At 41.6% G+C, this 20,660-nt stretch overlaps 1 protein-coding gene across 1 annotated transcript in view; it reads left to right on the top strand.

Moving 5' to 3' along the window:
- MAMDC2 (MAM domain containing 2) overlaps nucleotides 1-20,660 on the top strand; it is a 682,997-nt gene that overhangs the window by 382,997 nt on the left and 279,340 nt on the right. The window contains exon 7 of the mRNA XM_069625792.1: nucleotides 13,241-13,334. Within this exon, the coding sequence (XP_069481893.1) occupies nucleotides 13,241-13,334 (94 nt within the window). The remainder of the gene's footprint in view (nucleotides 1-13,240; nucleotides 13,335-20,660) is intronic.

Consider the following 20,660-nt stretch of genomic DNA (forward strand, 5'->3'; position numbering starts at 1 on the left):
CCCATAGGATACTGAACTGTGGTTGGCTAGAGCTGACGTCCTCAGGCCTGGGACCCGAAATGATTCCCAGCTCTTAGTGTACCTTCTCAAGGTAATATAAATGACTATGTGTCTGCATTGTATGTTGTGTGTACCTACATACTCTATGAAAGTGCCCGTTGACATCGTGCAACACTTGTCTCTCGTTGTAACATCTTTGTTGCAAGCTTCTGTCTGGCGCTGTGACATCGACTCTTTCCCAGCTTCTGGTTTCGCTTCATCATCTGTGTCGGCTGGGGCACGTGTTCGGACACCACGATGTTTAGCTTCTGCAGCTCAGAATTACTCTGAATTGTGAGGAATTATTTGCATTTACTGCAGCTGGTGTTACTGTTGTTCAAGAAATGGAATGTCACTCGAATCTGGCGACCTCGGCATCCGGCCCTGTCTCACGTTTGCTTCTCTGTACTACAGCCTGAATTCTACTCAGCTCAGCTTTTGCTGAGGTATTGTGGCCAACTATAATTTTCCTAAGCCATAACATGGCTTCTACATGTTCATTCTTTTCCATATTCTCCATATGTTAATTATACAGGGTTCTGTCAGGTCCCATATGTGCTCCTGCAGCTACATAAGGTTATTTGCATATAAGCATCTGCAAGCTTTTACTCAGGGTCTCTTCCTTCTTGCGGTTTCTGTATTACTGTTGTTAAGCTAGTGACAAAATATTAAAGCAAAGGCAGTATGTATATGTGCCTGTCCTCTAACTTACAGAACTGTTACGCATGTGTTCTTCATGTTTTTGGGTGTGTGTTTGTGTCCCCTTGAGGATGGCACATGTACTTCCTATCTTACACTGCTATGTCATGGTGTCCGTATCGACATTAGTAACATGGCTTCTTGGTGCTTTAATCCATACTGTCAATTGAAGTCTCCTTAGTTGCAGCCTGAGGCTCCTCATCCACTCTGGGAAAGTTTTGTACTGCTCCTGTTCTGTAGGGATGGCTTAGTGGGTACCTCTCGACATACTGATCGATCACTGGAGCACTGAGAATCGGCCCGAAATAGTATGGACGTTCACGGTATCGTCTGTTCTTCTTCTGTTTCACGTACCTTATAGGAGGGTGACTATAGGGTGAATTTGCCCATCCCTCTTCAGTGTGACCTTACTTTCTGAGTCATTTCTTCCCAACGCATCTGAAGGGATCATATTTACCTTGCCTGCTGTCCATTTGAGAGCACGCTAACGAGTGCCTGGCTTTTTAGATCTGGCTAAAGAGAGTTTAGCTCTCTTAAGACCGGCTTAATGCAGAGAAAAAAGAAGGCCCATGTCCATAAAACCAATGGCAGCGGGTAGTACATGTGGTGGCCCACCTATCCAAGGAAGGGAAAGAAAGAGAGACTTTCCCTATTTCTCTCTAGCACTTTATCTAAAAGCAAGACACTGTTCACAAGTCAATAATCAGCTAATACTGTCTCTTTAAAACGGGTACAGGGATGTGTCTTAGAAACTTTATTAGTAACCCATCCTTAAACCAACTGTTAAAAAATTGGCCACTCCAAAACTCTTATACTATGAGGGCAATTTCAAGACCATCTTGGTGTCAATGTAGTTGTTTTGTTTTGGTTGTCTCTGGAAAAACCTGTTTTCTTTTCTGTCAGTATGTTAATTAATTCAAGCATATGAATTAATTGTTGACCAGTTTCAGTGGTGTTGGATAATTTGAACGCCTTCTTCAGGACTGGGGAATCCCATGTTTATTAAGTAGATTCCCAAACATTAAACTGATGTCCTGCCTTTTTCATCGCACCCTCTTTTTACGATCTGCAGGGTAGACAAGAACATATTTACTGAATATTCTCATTATTAGAGCATGGACTCCATGGTCTCATAACACGACTCATGGTCGTTGCAATTGGGGAAGAAAAGACGAGAGTGGAAAACACTCACCCCGTCTTTTTCTTATTCTTGGGTCTGCAGGAATCTTATGGGAGAAGACATCCTGATTGTGGGTCTCGGAGGATACTGCCAGTTAAATGCCTATAATAAACATGATGAAAAATGTATTGAAAGGTGGATTTCACGTTGCTTTCCGAGCAGTGTTACTCATCAAACCGTGCACTCGAGAGCCTTTGCTTACCCGTTTCCAATACTTTGTTCAGTCATGTCATCACAGTGCTGCTCCATATGCCTTGGTGATGCCAGGAACATCGGAGGAGTGGCGAACAATATGCCAAAGTGCTACCAGCAACACTGAAATACTGAGGCGATATACCCAGAGGTGGAGGGCCCACTTTGCTGAAAATGTTGGTGGGGACATGACATTTGTAGAAAAGGTGACCCAGCCAAATGATTGGGGACAAAATGGTGTGCCACGATAGTTGGGGGGGACAAACACCCCTGTCCCCCCTAAAATTATGGCCATGGCCCACCCTGTGGGTAACAGCCCGCCACCCAAGTTAAGGGCCCGAGCAAAGCTTTAGGGAATTATATCTACAGAAAAGCAGGATACCGCACAAGAGACCCAACAAACAATGCACAGAAAGGCTACACAGAAAGGATTGTACCTCTTTCAAACTTTAGTCTGACTAGTAGTAATAAGCTGATGGAGAGTTTTAAACAAAACTGGCTTCTGATACGTGGTATAGGGCCCACAGTTCCTCAGCTACTACCTCCTCCCTATTGTGCAGGCCTCAGGGGTTATTTCTGCAAAGAAAGAGCAGGCCCGTCCTTTATCTAACAGAGCTGGCATTAGCATCTGTTATTAGTGCTGGCCTACTGAAAATCATGGAGTGGCAGTGTAGAAAGCGTGTTTCGCCTAGTTCATTTACAATTTGAGGCAACTTCTTTGATTGTTTTGTGGGTTTAAGTGTGGGCACAGTATGGCATGCTCGTCAGAGTCACATGCACAAAACAGTCCAGTGTGCTCTTGTATGGACACTGCGCACATCAGACAAAAACAGGTATCTGTGCTGTTGCATAAGGGAGCACCACATAGACACCATTAATCAACAGGGTGGCAACTTGTGCAGCGCACAAATCATTGCTGCACACATCACTGCATTGATTTGCCATGAACTACTGTCTGCATGTGACACAAAATGAACTCTACCTTCCTAATCAAGGTGCCGAAGTGACACAGAGTTTCCATCTGGTGTGTGCCCGGGCCAAGAAACGGGGCTGCTGACACTGTGCAGGATAAGGGGTTACTGCTGTGACAAGGATCAACGGGGGCTGAATTCACACAAGCTGCCATCTGACTGCTCTGTGCAGGCCCGGGGCATAACGATGGATACATTAATACATTTCAATCAGTTGTGCCGATTTAACAAAATGTGTGATATTCAAGGCATCAGTCTGCAAACGCCTCTGATTGGGTTTCAGAGCTACGTGCAGTTAAACTAGTCATTTTAATAGTGTAGGTGTTCTGATAGCGAATCCAGCTTGAACGTTGCATTTCGATGATAACAGAGGTTTGCTCATTACCAAACTGCAAAAAAGTGTATTATTCAAAGTAGGAAATGGGCCTCACTCACAGAAAGAAACGAAGACGGAGACTGCACAAACTGTTTAATCCAGTTTATGCAATCTACTTTGCAAAATCCAAGTACATCGCAGTTTGCACACTCAAAGATTATTCCCTGCTTGCGCACCCCCAGTATATCATCGGTTTGCAACATTCCAGTGCATTCCCAGTTTACAAAACACAGATTATTCCTAGTTTGTACAACACGTGAATATTCCAGTTTGCATGCTCTGAAAACATTTACTGATCCTGCAGTCCCAAAATGGGAGAGACTCATCCGCACCCACCCCTCTCACACAGCGGATGCACCGCAGAGTCTGCGCGCTGTAGCACAAGGTGGCCATCATTTCAGGATTGATGCGAATCGGTATCATTTTTAGACCTGCATTACATGAAGATAGTCCATTATTTGTCCCTTCCCTGCAAAGCGATACTTCCGGTGCACCGTGGGTTGCCCATCTACCATTAACACCCCACAGTTGGATGTGCCCTGGATGTTGCTGAGGTCTCAGGAGGATAGCTCAGGGTCAACTTGCTTGCCTTGGAAGCACACAGAGCAACCCAGGTTCAATCCCCAGGTCCGCGCTTAGAAACCTCTGGGTATTAAGCGCGTTATAAGTAACCTAACATATCATAACAATGACACCTTTAAAGTAACTTTTGCATTTGTATTTATTTATTTATATAGCACTCACAACTAAGCGCTGAAAAGAAATGAACAGTACAATAAAAGTGAAAGCAATGGATGATTAGGATGCAGAAAAAAGGAGAAAGGTTTTGAGCCTAGACAGGAAGGCATGCAAAGAGGAGGAAGAGTGTATAGAGAGGGGAAGAGAGTTGCAGTGCATAGGTGAACACCCAATGAGGCAAAAGGTGGCTTGGGCAAAGCTAGTAAAAAGAGAGATTGACAGCAAAGGGAATGAGGAGGAGAATAGAATGGGAGAAGTGAGGAAAGATAAGGTGGAGAAAGACCATAGAGATACTTGAAGATGATGCAACGAAGACGAGCTTCGAAAGAAAGCCAGGAAAGCGAGTGAAGAGATGAGTAAATAGAAGAGCGAGAAGGAAGGGAGAGAAGTATGCAGATAGAAAGATGTTAGAATGGAGAGGAGGTAGAGTCTACTTGGGGGGCGTGGCTACGCGCCGACCAGGATGGCCGCCTAAGAGTGCAGCTCCGCCTCATAAAATATGCTAACAGCGCATTAGGTATTTTATTTAAACTTTTACTTACCTTTTTATCATTGCCTCCTCCCTCGTTCCAACTCCGAACGAGTTGGTGAAATCTCTGCGTCGTTCTGGCAGTGAGAGGAGTTTCTTCGGCGATCACGTCACGCTCCGAGGAAAGGCTCCGGAAACAAACAGGAAGCGCGCCGCCCCTCACATGGAGAGGTGCGGCGTTGCATTACACGTGACGCGCCGGCTTGGGTCTTTCTTATTTTTCACGGGCACCAGCTTCTTAACAACGCCATCTAGTGGGGGAAAAAGAGGGAAAAAAAAAGAAGAAAGGAGGAGAAAATTCAATATTACTACTTAATAAGGAGCACAGAGTTGTGAAAAAAATACAGGAATACTTACAAGAGTGACACACAGAGGAAGACAAAGAATAAAAGAGAAGAAAAGATGAAGAGGTGAGAAGAGGAGGAGGAGGGGGAGGGAAGGGAGGAGAGAAATAAGAGCTTCAGAGAAAGAGTAGAGAAAAGGGTAAGTAAAGAACCACAGAAATCAACTATTTTCACAACTTACCATATGTTATAGTGTAAGACAAAAAGAGAAATATTCTTTTGAAAACAAAGATCTCTGCATCAAATAATTGATATGTAATATTTCTCGCCTAGACACCTCTTTCCTCTTGATTTATTCAAAAACTTGTCACTTTATTTGCTAACTAAATAGCTTGGATTATTGACTCCCAGCCTCCTTGCCTCCTTATAGATAACATCAACAGCTCTTTTTAAAATTCTACACCTATATCTGCCTCCTCCTCTCCTTGTTCTATACTGTACTAGAGGACTGCTCCTGGATTCCATCACATTATCAACAATTCCTACAGGATCTCTTCAAACTATTAAGCGCCCATAGTATACGCCTTGGTTTATAGTCATAATGTAGAAAACAATAATGTCGAAAGTCATTTTTTAGAAAAAAAAATGTCGAAAAAAAAATGTCAAATTTATTTTTCAATACGTTTTTTTTTTTAAATGGGGGGGTTCCCCCACCAACCCCCCTTTTTTTTTAATTTTACCCATTTTTTATACTTACCTAAGCCAAAAAATACATATAAATAAAAAAATAATGCATTCAACATTTTTTTTTTCGACATTATTTTTTCGACATTTTTGTCATTCGACATTATATTTTCTAAATTATGACTGACCACCATACGCCTTATTGTTCTCTGTCCTTCCATTTTGGTCTCTTTATTTAAGAGTAAGACAGTTTGAATAATATGGATGTAATAATTGCATACTATGAGACACTATAGAATATAGTTCTAAAGTGGTATTGCCAAATCCTACCAAGATGAGAAGATACTCAAACAAATGACAATAATGAGATCACACAATTGAATATAAGCTGAATATTGTTCCAACATATACCTATCTTCTTCAACTACTAGCCCTAGTTAACGCCCCAACAACAAAACTCAGTCAACATACACCAACAATGGCTGCTAATAAAGCAAATCAAAAAAATGCATCATCTGCAAAAGAAGCCACCTCCTCCTCAACAAATCTTAAAAGACCAAAAAGTGATTCACCACCTCCACTTGGCATCTCTGATCCTGCTATCGAGGCCATTCTTGCGGAAATTAGGGCACTTAAACCCTTTATTGAAACTACAAACACTAAGCTACAGCAATTAGATGAAAGGTGGCTGGGTGTCAACAACAGAGTCGTGGAAGTGGAGAAAAGAGTAGGAATTCTTGAAGATGTATCCCCTAGAGTTGCACAATTAGAAAAAACTATTAAAGATCTGCAAAAGCATAACGAAGACTTGGAAAACCGCAGCAGGCGCAATAACCTACACATTTCAGGCTTACTAGAAGGGATGGAGGGATCTGACCCCATTTTGTTACTGCAAAAATTCTTACCAGCCATTCTACATTTGCCCTTGGAAACAACATTTAACATTCAACGGGCTCACAGAATTGGTCAAACCACAGTCTCTTCTACATCTCGTTCGCTGCCCAGTACTCTCATATTCTACCTATTAGAATACTCTCAACTTCAACGTATTATCTCCACAGCTAGGGAGCGTAAATCACTCATCTGGCATGGTAGCAAGCTATTCATTTCACAGGATGTGGCCAGATCCACAGCTCAAAGAAGAAAAATATTTCTAGCCTTTTGTCCTGCTCAGAAGCAACTAAATATCCACTATGGTTTATACCACCCATGCTCCTTCAAGGTAACGCATGAAGGTCGCACAGCTGTGTTTGATGATCCAGCTGATTTGAGATCCTTCATACAATCCATAAAAAGTGACAGCATGGACACCTCCTCTCCTGCAATTATCTCAACACCATCTACTACTTGAAATATTGACCTCATAACATGTATAATCTGTTTTTATTTTCCTTTTTTTTTACTCTATTATTTACCTAATGCAATCACTATCCAATTACTTTAATGGATTGAGGCGGACGCTCTTGTGGTGTCCCTCTTCCACTGTTGGTCGTTCTTCTCCTTTTGGCGACCTATTTGGCGGTACCTATCCCTGGTTTATCTTTCCACCCTGATCCTTCTCCTATGTCCTGTCTGATCTCTAAAACCACTAGTATTTCATTGTCTGAGTCTTCCCAATATATGATCAGACCCCGTTCTTCCCTCCCTGATCCTCAATGTTCTATCCTCCTGTATTTCTATTTGGGTAAATATGTTTTAAACCACATGACTAAGGATCTGTTACTATTATCGTTCTACAGTTATAAGTTGCATGTCTACCAATATGTTTCTGACTAAATGATCTTTAAGTGCATAACATGGAACATCAAGAGATGTAAGAATCCCATAAAAAGATGCAAAGTTATAGCTCACTTGACCAAATTTAAGCCAACGCTCACCTGCCAACAAGAAACTCATTTATCCAACAAAGAAACAATGAAACTCAAGTCTCTCTGGGTTAAGGAAGTTATTTCCAGTCCTGCTATATCCAAGAAAAATGGAGTTGCTATATTAATAAGTAAAAAACAACCCTTCAAAATTCTTGACCAAGATGCTGACACCAATGGAAGATGGGTATGGGTTAAACTTTTAATTGACTCTACACAAGTTTCAATTCTAAACATCTATGGGCCCCACCTACCAGACCCCCCCCTTTTGGAACGCAATCAAACAAATGCTACTTAAAAATAACTTTAAAATATGATTATGTGCGGAGATGTCAATCAGGTTCTTGACCCTTTTTTAGACCGAAAATCCAGCTGCATGTTCAAATCCAATAAAACTCACAAATCCTTTGTTAATTGCCTAGCGGAAACGGGGATAATTTATACATGGAGACTATCTCATCCCACACAATTGGACTACACCTTCCATTCTCCCCCACACAATACATTATCACGTCTTGACTATATTTTCACAATTAAAACCCTCTCTGGATCCATTATAGATTCTAAAAACTCTAATATTATTATATCAGATCATGCACCGGTTATTACGTCCTTTTGCCTCGCAGAAGCGAACAAAACTGCTACTAGATGGAAACTTAATAACTTCCTTTTAAATGATCCACAGTTTAATCAATCCGTACAAGCGTTTATCAAACAATATTTTACTAACAATCAAGACTGTGATACCTCTGTTGTTAATAACTGGGATGCATTCAAAGCTGCTTTAAGAGGTCACTTAATGGCCCTCTCCGGTATGAACAAAAAACTTAGGAAAATACACCTAGATGACCTTTACTCTAAACTCACCATTGCAGAACATCGCTACTACGTTGACACTAACTCAATAAACTTACGACAAGTCTTACAACTACGCTTTGTAATCAATAAAGAAATCACAGAACTAGCGGGAGGTAACATACTTAAATACAAAACAAAGATATATCAAACTTCAAATAAAGCGGACAAAATGCTTGCCTCTTATTTAAAAACCAAAAAGGAAAAAGTGCAAATATCTCATATTAAAGACACTCAAGGCATATCTCATCACCGTTCTGATGAAATACTTGAATGCTTTAGGACATTTTATACTGATCTCTACACTCCAGAAATCTCTATTCCAAAAGACAATATTGATTCCTTTCTTAATAATATTAGCCGCACTTCTTACCCCAAATTAGATCTTTCTCACCTTGACAATGATATTACCTCCTCAGAGATCAATAAAGCTATTCACAGCCTTGATAAAGGCGAAGCACCCGGCCCAGAATTTTACACCAATTTATCCCAAGTATTATTTCCAAAAATCAAAACACTTTTTTCAATCTTCCTCTGGTTCTTTCTCAGAAGCTTTAATTATAATTTTCCCTAAACCCGACAAAGACCCTTCCCTCCCCAGTAACTATCGACCCATTTCCTTTATCAACACAGAAAGCAACTTTTTTTCTAAAATACTAGCTAACAGAATTGAATCCTCACTCCCAAATCTGGTTAAAGCGGATCAAACTGGCTTTGTAAAAGGACGTAATATATCCTCTAATGCTAGAGTCCTACTTAATGCCATTAACCTAGCAGCTAAAGACAAAAAAGATAATCAAGGCTACGCTTCCATTGCATTAGATGCTGAGAAAGCTTTTGATCGTGTAGATTGGAATTTTATGTTTCAAACCCTACGCTGGAACGGTTGCGGGGAAAAATGTATCTCATTAGTCAAAATCCTCTATTCAGCCCCCAAATCCGCTATCTATTTAAATGGACAAACATCCTCATTCTTTCCCTTGCTCAGAGGTACGCGGCAGGGCTGCCCCTTCTCACCATTATTATATATTCTTTCACTTGAACCATTACTAGGATTAATAAGATCCAACAAGAATATCCTAGGAATTCAAGCAGGTGCCTCAATTACCAAAATTGCTGCATACGCTGACGATATACTTATCTTAATCAAAAACCCCAAACTTCATATTCCTAACCTCTTAGATGCACTATCTCAGTTTGGTCATGTATAAGGATACAAACTAAACAGACAAATATCAGAAATTATGCCCTTAAATCCCTGCTGGCTCAAGCATGACATCGACATTTTTGGTCTCAAATGATGCAGTGGTTCCATAAAATATTTAGGACTTCGTTTTGCCCCTACAATTCAAGAAACCATCATGCTCAACACTAAAACGTTAATGGATACTCTTAAGGACTTTACATCCATATGGTCCCCCCTTTACTTCTCCTGGTGGGGGCGTTTGGACACAATTAAAATGATGCTAACCCCTATTGTACTATATTATCTTCAGCTTCTCTCCGTTCCACTATCCCTTTCCTTTTTCAAATCTATATATTCCATTTTCTTTGGGGAATAGGAAAAAGCAAGAGAATAGCGCTTACCAAACTTAAAGCTCCTTATGAAATGGGAGGTGTCAGATTCCCTGACTTTAAACTATATCACTCAGCATTTCTCATAAAACAGTCTCACCAATGGTTTACAGATCCCGAATTCGCTGATACCCCTAAATGGTGTACATTAGAAAAACACACGGTTCATCCACACAATATTACTGATTATACATACATATTTAATCATACCTCAAAGAACATCTTGGAATCTATTAAAGCATCTGTTTTAGCCCTACAAACCTTTCTCTTCCCCCATACTAAAACTCCCAATAAGTACCTTTCCCCTTTACTATGGCATTATAAGAACATAGTAATAAATAAAAAGATCCTTAATAGCAAAGCATGGATCAAAAGAGGAATCAGATTCATCCAACATATTATAGATGGTCCTTCTATTCTCTCCTTCCATCAATTCTCTACCATATTTGCCACACCTAAGACATATTTTCAGTTTTACAATAAATTGATCAACTCCTGTCTTGATGCACTAGGTCACTTTTCCCACGAGATTCTTTCTCCAGATGCCCTCAGACTACTACAGCTAATCATGACCGGCGAAGTTAGAGCCTCAAAAATATATAATATGCTCACCTCAACATTTCAAGTATGCCCAATTCGTCTGAAGTGGGAATTTGACTTAGAATATAGGTTTGAAGATCAGATATGGCTCCACCTGTTTTCTAAAACGAAACAATTATCGGTCTCAGCCAACATTACACAACACTACTACTTCTTCATTCATAGAGCATTTATTACTCCGGCTAAATTAGCTAAGGCTAACCCAAATTATGATGCAAAATGCTGGTCATGTGGCTTATCTCCTGCTACATATATGCATATGTTCTTTGAATGTTCATATATTGTCAAATTTTGGCATGATATGTGGAAGCTCATTAAGCATATCTTCTCTGTTGATGTTCCGTTTTCTTCTGTGAATATATTTCTAGGAAGTTTGGCCATTACAACATATATTCCACCAGACCCTACCAGATTATATGATTTATTTATATGTATAGCCTTAAAATGTATCACAGCTAACTGGAAATACTTTCGATTGCTCTCTACTAAAGCATGGTGGGACGCTATTTGTCACACTCATAAATTGGAAATGTGCATGGCGAACAATCAAAATACAATTCCTAAATACAGTGCTAAATGGTACTATTTCACCTGTTATCTTAACTGTGTCAATGCAACTGCTCATGACTCATGAACATATATTCTCATATTCACTTCACTAACCTGATGTCTATATTTATATTCAAATGCCTGTTTAATATTATCACAGAAATGGAAAGATCAGTTTTATGACATCAGTTATTATACCCATCTTCCCCCCCTCACCCTGCTCCCATCTGTTTCTTGTATGTCTCCTGTTTGTCTCCCAATACGTTTCCCCATATTTCTATTCTTTTCTCAATATTAGTCACTCTTTACAGACTTGTTTTATAATAATACATGTTCAATTAACAATATCTCCAACTTCTATTCTATTCTTGTTTAAATTGGTACAATTAGTTAATTCAACTAATGAATGTCTTGGAAAAAGATCATATTCTTGCTTCTTAAGATTGTTTACTCTGTTCATGTGCTATGGTTAACTGTTCCACTCAAAGTCTGTAGCTTGCTAACACATGTATCATTATCAGTATCTTGAACAATAAAAATTATTCAAATAAAACAAGAAAAAAATGGAGAGGAGGTAGCTGGTAGGCAGGAAGGTGTAAGATTAAAGAAGAACAGCAAAGGAGACAAGAGAAGAGACAAAGGCAAGCATTAGGGTTTTAATGGCAGCCAGAGACAAACAAATCTTTCTATTGTTGGAAAGGTGAAAGCTGCAGTTTTTCGAGCTATAGAGTTAATGTGATGGGGAAAAGGAGAGAGGGTAGTCAAAGAGTATGCCTACATTGCATACTCTATCAGTTACTATAGTTCTAGCCATATGTAGCTTGAAGAACGGGACACTGGGCCTCATTACGCGTTCGGCCGTGTGGTAAAAAATGGTGGTAATGCAGCGCTAACTTTGTTACCATTGTATTACCACTGCATTAACACACTGCCGAAATACAGGTTTGGAGGTAAGGCAGAGGAAACACCTCCAGCAGAATGGTGGAGGTAATTCCTCCACCTTACTGCCTAAAACGTACCCAATCGGTGGTATTACAGTGGCGGTAATATCGCTGGCAGTAATACTGCTGAAATCCCCATGGACTCCAATTAATGAGGACTAACATCACCTACCACCACTTGTAATCCTGTGGTAATACCGCTAATGGTAATACCACCAGACCAAGTTGTGGCAACTGGAATACCGTTTGGTGGTATCTCAGTGGTATAACCACTGTGATACCACCAAACTCGTAATGAGGCTGACTGTGTGAATAAGTGACGAGTATACTCCAATGCGCTATAACATATTCTGCATTTCCTCTCATCACTAGGTATTCTGTTGCCATGCCCCAACAATCAGAAGGGAACGCAACAAATTAACCTTGATTTAATTATGAATCTACTTTATTGATTGTCAGAAGTGACCAGTAAGTGACTTGCAGGTGTTAATAGTAGAAATTACTGCTTCAAATATTTGGCCAGATTTGATTTTGTAGAGATTTTATTTATAGTCATACTAGTGTACAGGCCAGTGTACACGGGCCAAAGTGCAGGTTTTCATTCACACAGTAGGGCCAATATATATATATATCCTAAGAATGCAGCTCCCTCTAGCGGTGACAGCAGGCAAAACTATGAGAATTGGACCACTGTATATCCTAAGACAACAGCTCCCTCTAGCGGAGCATTCTATGCGTACGGCAGCAGACAAACATACATCTGGCCTTTTATTATTGTTAGATAAATTAGCACCCGGGGTGGGAGAAGCAACCAATAAGGTTGCTCGGATTGTGGGCTGAATCCCACGATCTCAGTCTACGTTCCAAGCAGCCAGATGGCTGCTTGCCCCACCCTGCCATATTCGCCCCACACCCTCCTCCTTTTTCCTTGGGTGTCCAGTCCCTGCCCACACCCCAGTTCCACTTACCTGGTTGGTTCAGTGGCGTCACCGCTGAACCAACCGCCGGGTTGTTTTTTAAAGATGTTGTTGGCGAACATATACAGTAGCGTTTTGGAACGCGAAAATATCACCGCTAGGTATAATGTCTTCTTTCAAAATTGTGATCTATCATTTCAAAAATGACGCACACAATGAAGCAATACAGTTTGGTTTCATTTGCAGATTGTTTTTGAAGTTGCCTTCAACGGGGCTCGTGCAGGCTATGTTGCGCTTGATGACATCTGCTTCTCCCCCGAATACTGCCACAGCAAGACAGGTATGTTTTTTATCATTATCATTAGTCACCCTTTTGTGATGTGTTGTCTTTGCGCTTTTAAGTAGAAAATAATGGTAACAAATAGCTGAATCTGAGACTAACCCCACATATTGTGTGAAGGGTGGTTGCTAAGATTCTCCACGTAACATCATCTGTACAATCTCAGTGGCAGTGGGCCTCATTATGAGTTTGGTGGTAAATCAACAGTAAATCTGACAATTTACTGTCGCCACCTCCTGGTCCAATGGCATTACCACATGGTTATGACTGATGGTATGGCAATGGAATTCCCAATTTTTTTAGTTCTTGGACTCCTTGGGGATTTTTGATGATTTCACCGCACACGGTAGTTCCACATAGTAAATCCACAAATTATTGGTGGTACATTTTTTTTTAAAAGTGGGGGTAACGGAATTAACTTCACATTTTTACTGCGACCCCAAACTCGTAATGACAAGCATGTGGGTACCTAACAACTCACCCCTTGACAAATGGGTATTCCTAGTATAATGGACTCTGCTCCTCTTAGCGCATTGTGCCCGGTTTGGCTGTGCTAGAAAATACCAAGTGCCATCCAGGAAAATGTATGGTGAATGTGGTGGCGAAGAGGAGGATTCCGGGGGTGGCTACCATTGCAGGCCTCCTCTGTCTATCTGACTGCTCAAAAAGGAGCAAAGCGGTTCTTGCCTCATTACGAGTCCAGCGGTAACCCTGCCGATGCTTCTGGCGTGTTGCCACTGGACTTGTGACATTTTACCGTCACCTAGCTTACCGGTGCCACCGGGACATTACAAGTCCTGTCAGAGCGGCAAACTAGGCGCCAGTAAATATTGTTCCCCATTCGTGTGGAGTCTCATAGGACATAGGCCACAGGAATTGTCAGAGCTGCCGGCAACGTTGCTCCGTGAAGAGTCTGCCTAGCGTGGCCGCTGCACCCGGCAGGGTTAGACCTGTCAGACGCAGCAGCCCCAGCAGGCAAAATTGTAATTTGCCGGTCCGGAAACAAGGGTGCCGGTAAGTTTACCGGCACCTTTGTTTACGGCCCGTCAAAGTCGTAATGAGGCTCTGTCTTTTTACTGCGTATTCTTAAATTGCTGCTTTTTTGCTACTGCTTTTTTACCATTTTTCTTACCAATGATTGCGGGGGGAGACCTCCCTTCCCCTCAACGACCACCATCTCCCCCACCAATCTCCCACCCATCTCCCTCCCCATATGTCCTGACCCAAACACCCCCTGCATTTTGTGGCAAAGAAACTGGTAAAAAATCAGCTGGAAAAATAGCAACTAGGAATGAATGTGGTAAAAAGACTGGATAGCAGATGACTGTGCCTTCTATAGAGACTTCAAATCCCTGCTTGGGAATTCATTGAGTAGCACTGGCTGATGGTATTACCAAGGGTAGGTAGCATCAGCCAAGCTGCAATTCTTACAGACAAGTCTCTGGCAATCGGCCCTTTGGGTTTTTTCAAAATATGACCGACATTAGGCATTTGAGCAAATCAGCTGAACTACCAAAATTTCTAGACTAAACGGACAATCTTTTTAATCCTAAACGTGCCTGAATCATTCTGTTTCTGCAAAAGTGGCCGTCTACGATCTACCTCATGAAAAGTAATGTGTCGTCCAGTTTTAAAAAAAACAAGCTTACTGAATCGTGGGCTCATAATTGAATGGTTCACAGCCTCTGAGAAGGCAGAGAGTGAATTAAACCCGAATAAACATGTAATTAATCTCACTGGAGATTCAGCAAGGCGGTGACATATGCTGTCCTCGATTAGCAATCATGGCGACGAAGGAGGCCCTCGAGGTCACAGCTTTGCTCAACTTTCCATTCTGGAAAATGTGAAAATCGAGACAGTTTTTAGCTATTAGTGGGAACTGTCGCGTTGACGGGTGAAGAATTCTACACTAAGTTGAGTTTGACTGGAAAACCTTCCAGAGAAAAGCTTTGGAATATGCTGCTTTAAAACAGTGTTGGGGTCTGCTGCAATTAACATGGTACAGTGGCTCGTCGTCGCAGCCTCATTCCATGATTAAATTCCCGCCTCTTTACCACGTGTTGTTCAAGAGAGTGAGTATATGCGTGACAGGACGCCGATGCAACGCCATAGGGAACTTGGCCAGCAGAGGGTTTTACTTTTTTTGTTGCTCATGATGAGGGTACATTTTGCATTGTTTGTTTAGGCTTCAAATTGTATTTTTATGAACACGAGAAAATCTGTAAACAAAAAAAAAATGAAAAATCTGTATACAAAAAAAAATGAAGAACTCTACGGATTTAATTTTGCAAAGCTCACTGGCAGGGTGTGTGTGTGGGGTCTGCTGTCTCGATTGTGCGATTCAGGGAAATCCAGATGGGAGTCCGTGTACAAACATGTCATCACGTGATAGAACATGGACGCCTGACAGAGTTGGCAAACAAAGTGAAGGGGAAGTAGTGTGAAATGGGAGTGGTGCAGCCGCCGTGAGATTAGGCCCCTGTGTGATGTGCTAGAGCCAACATATGCTAATACCTTTCTCTGGTAGACTACAAAGGGAACTGAGTTCTAACCGGTCACCTCACCCATTTTACGGACTCCCCCGCCTCCAACCTCCCCGCACACCTGCTCACACACACACACACTCAACACACTTGTTTCCTAAATGAAGATGGGAAACCCGGGTCCGGGAGGAAATTATCCTGGAGCTTCAGAGAGAAATCCCAGCTCCACTGTAGAAAATGAATTCGAGGTCTGCGTTTACAAGGTTACCAAAGTCATCAGGTACCAGGGAGAAAAGTACAGGAAGGTCACGAGGAAAACTAAGTGCCAGTCTGAGGAAGTAGAGGGAAAGCAGCCCTAAATGTCACTTTAGAAGAAGCCTCAATTGAAATGGTCCCAGCATGCCAAGGTCTAAACGCCAGCTCCTCAACAAATCTCAAAAGCGCCATTTCAGAAATCTTCAATGTGGAGTTTCTGGAAGCCACAAGGCTAAAGTACTGTTTCAACATTAAGATGCCCAGCATATATTCCCACTAATGCCGGGACGACCCGGATTTATAGTTTTATTGTCCAAATGTGTACGGATGAGAATGAGAAGCTTGGAGTGATCCTTCCAATGCCGGCTCCTTCTTCTCTGCCTTACTGTATCTGAAGGTCTCAGGTATCACAAGGACACATAAAAGACCATAAGTTCAAAGGGTGTATTAGATGCTCCATATCAGTCTAAAATAGCATCCTGGTGCACAGAAACAAATGCCTGTTCAGTATCTTGCTGATGCAATAGCTGCGCATACAGTAAGATAAGGGGACAATGTGAGGGGATCTAAAAGTCGCATCTGTAGGGTCTATCTGTAGGGTCGACAAGGGAGAAGGTTGACAAGGTAGCCACGATAGAAGACTTAAGTTATCACTATCAGTTTCCCTATGGCTGCCTTGTGTCATTTATTCCAAATGCTATTGTTCTCCAGTTCTGTCTGAGGGTGTCCCCTGCTCAAGATATTGAAATGCTGAAGGACTGTGTGGGAGAAATGAAACAATGAATGGTGAAGCATTTTTTTTAAAATTTGAACTCAATCCCACCAAATGGAAGTACCTGTTCATTGCGTGGGCTAGTTGCAGTCTGAGTGTCCAGGTGTAGATGCACGAACCGGCCAATCACACGGATATTCCATCCCTTACCTTCTATGTTGAGGCCTTTGTGTTGCAGCTGGGCTCTCCCATGTCTTTCAAGTTTCATGAGCAGCAGTTTGCAAGTGACCTTAATATTCATCTTTGCGTCCCTTTGGGCCCTGAGATCCTGTATGCCTTGCTAGCCGATATCCACACCTTGATATCTCCACTTGCCCTGAGCAAATGCTACTTTGGTTTGAGTGAGCTGCCTGCGTGCTTGCTTCCATAAAGGCCACTTGCAGGTGGCTGCCTCATTGGTGACAGGCTCCAGAAAGCTTGCAGCAATGTCTCCCCCACACCTGCTGGAGCACTTACATTGGATTTCCTTGAATAGGACATGCCGTTTAAACTTTCCTGCCTGACTCATAAGGCAGTGCATTTGGGTACTCTTTCCTAGCTTGCATCCAGGGTTTATATTTCTGGTTGTATCCGTGGGCTTTGCAGCCAGGATGTATTTCCCCTGGAAGTTCCCAGCTGTAAGAAATCCCTGACAAGAAAAAGGGCCTGGCATTGTAATTATGTTTCTGTTTAGAATGGAATGTTTCCTAATCTGTGTTCCCGGTCTAGCTTCTTGCATTTCAGTTAACAATTAAATATCCTCTTATGGATCTCAACATTTGTGGCTACTCAATCTTTGGACAGGGGTGTAGTTGTTTGCTATGCTGTGACCTGAAATCTATGCTCTTATTTTTTTTTATTGTGTTTCCCGTAAATGTATACATTGTTTTACACAGTTGAACGCCACCCTGAGGCACAGCTGTGTTTTGTTCACGTCCATATGAAAGAATAAATAATATAATAAATACGTTCTGTCGTTCACCATGCCCTGTAAGGAGGGCAAGCCTTTACCTAGCCGTTTTGCTCTGCAAAACATTGCATGTCTTTGCGTTCACCACAAATTCTTTAGGCACCGTAGGTCATTGCTCCCCATTCCATAAAACGGTGCCATTTTCTGTAGATCTTCATTCTTGCCGATATTGGCACTACGAAAGATAGGATGTCTCCCGATCTCTGACACTGTTCCGATCATCAGGTATTGTCATTCCACTGCCTGACTGCACAGCCAACACAAATCTCTCCTATCTGCTGCTTAACTTCCTGTTATATAATAATAATAATAATAATAATAATAATAATAATAATAATAATAATAATAATAATAATAATAAGCTCTTCACCATGAACCTGTAGGCCCTTTAAGCGAGGTGACAATTTATTGGATGGATGGGGATGCAGAATTTACTCTTACACCAATAATAAACCCAACTCAGGAAGTTGGCAAAACTAAGCTTTTGTATTTGCAATTGTCTAAAACAGGGAGTACAACGGACATCAACGGACGTTCGCTCAAGTCTCTCAACGTTTTACATGAAAAAACACACATTTATAGAAAAAACTCAGCATCATTGACATCACACTACGTGGCAAAGTAAGAAAACCTACTTGGGTGTGTGGTTGGTCTATGGGGAACATCTAGGTATACTTTCTATGGGGGATAGGATTGTGATTGAGTCTCTATAGCCAGGTGGACCACTATTCCCACCCGTAGTGCAAGTCATCTTTGTTGTCATCAAATACCAAACGTTTCATTGGCTTACAAACTATAGGGCTCTTTGCTACGTGGCCCTCTATGATTGGTTGGCATGCTTGTACCCTTCTGGAATATTCCACTCACTAGTAGCACGCAATCTGGTACCCCAGGTGCTTGTGGGTGTTTTGACCATGTCTTCCCACCCAATTAGCCCATCATCCATCATCACTCCTGCTGTCTGCCATTTGAATTGTCTTTGAACTCAGCCTTGCAAAGTATCACTGCGCCTGAGAATAAAAGAGAGTGCAAGCACAATCTTATCTTCAGTCTCGATGTGGATTGCCCAAAGTCTATTTTCATCTACACCATGTGACAAGAGACCGTGTTTTAGCTCCTTCTTCGCATTTAATACTATTAAATGAATAAAACTTGGCACTCATAATGTTTTTTCCATTGCACCTCAACAGAAGCTCGCCTCACTTCTCACGTTCATTGTATCTTCTTGAATAGATAACCAGTTTCTTGGCTGCCTCAACCCTTGGCTCTGGGCCAGACAAGCCTTCTCGATTCTTCCTCCATCGCCAGCTGTCTTTCTTTGCTGTGCCACACTTTCAGCCCTTTTTGCTCATGGGGTCCTAGTTTGCTAAAATATGACGTGGAACATCCAGATTCTATATATATGTGTATATATATATATATATATAAAGCGATTTCATAATTTTCTTCAGTCCTCTTCACACATGCAATCTTCATTCCGCACATGAAATGTTACTCAATTCTTTACTTCGTCATCAGATTCTATAAGGTTTGTATACCATCTTCCTTGGCATCTCTTATTGGTGCGTCACCTCTGCTTCATGTGTCGTCACCAGTCTTTAAGCGACTGTAATTTCTCTGCGGGTACATCATATAAGGTTTTCTCATTGGATACCTTGTTTCAAGAATTCTTTGTGGGATAGGTACCATTATTGGCATTGTGCATGTCGCAATTTCCGGCTTCCAACATATAGGCAAAATAGGGGCAGAACTTCCAGTAAAGGCACTTGGCTCCACCTCTACACTCCCCCCCTCTAGTTGATTCATCGACCACTCTTCCATCAGTCTTCACATATAGACATCCTCGTCTGAAAAAGTGCTTCTTTGGAGTCCATATCTTTACTACTCCTTTCATAGATCCTGCTGATGTTAGATGTTCATCAACACTCAAGGTCATGTGACTACATTGACCATTCGGGCTACAGTAGATCCATCTTCCCACATATTTCTTGCGGTTTCCTGGATACAGGAATTTTGTTCCCTCAGGTGCTAGAATACTCGCTTCTTTATATTTTCTGATTTCTTCATCTGTCAGCTCTTCAACCCAGACTCAACATCCATCATGATCTTCATTCCTACTGCTTTCTTTGCTGTCTTCTTGCACTGCGTGATTATTATTTTGACCACACAGAATGCGAACACGAACATCACCAATAGTGCTCCGAGGAAAATATTTGTCATCCATTTTGGAACTCATGAGAAGATCGATGCCAACCAGCCGTCATCTGCAATATCTGCTGTCTCATCTTCCATTTTGATGTGCAAGTTTGTCAGCATCGTTATGGCCTCTGTCAAGGTTCCATTCTCATCATCGTGAGAAGGTATGAATGTGCAACATGATTCTCCGATTTTGGCTCAAACACCTCCATTCATAGCTGTAATCATGTCCATATCTATTCTGCAGGGTCATCAGTCTTATGGCTCTCAATTCGTCCTTGATACCGTTGAATCCCTTGATGGTAGTGTTAATCGTCTGAAGAAGTTTCCATCTGGTAATCTGTAACCCTTTGGCATTAGCCATCGTCTGGATCCCTGTCATGGAGATAGTCGTGAATACTGCAGCAGTCTTACTGAACAACCTGTGTTCATACGGAATTAAATCAATGGCTTCTATGGACTTAGCTGAAAAGTAGCTCTCCCTCTTTATTTGATTGAAAAATTCAACTGATCTCCTCTTCCTTAGGTGAGCATCTGCTTTTGGGAATTCATCAATGCTATGCTCAGGTCACTCTTTGGAATCACCAATGCTGGAATGTGAATGAGAACTATGAAACACAGCCCTCCCCAGTCCTTGGACAACTTCATATATGCTCTGGATCCACAGGCCC

This window comes from Ambystoma mexicanum, chromosome 6p, assembly GCF_040938575.1.
Source record: "Ambystoma mexicanum isolate Mex_15411 chromosome 6p, UKY_AmexF1_1, whole genome shotgun sequence".
Classification (NCBI taxonomy): domain Eukaryota; kingdom Metazoa; phylum Chordata; class Amphibia; order Caudata; family Ambystomatidae; genus Ambystoma; species Ambystoma mexicanum.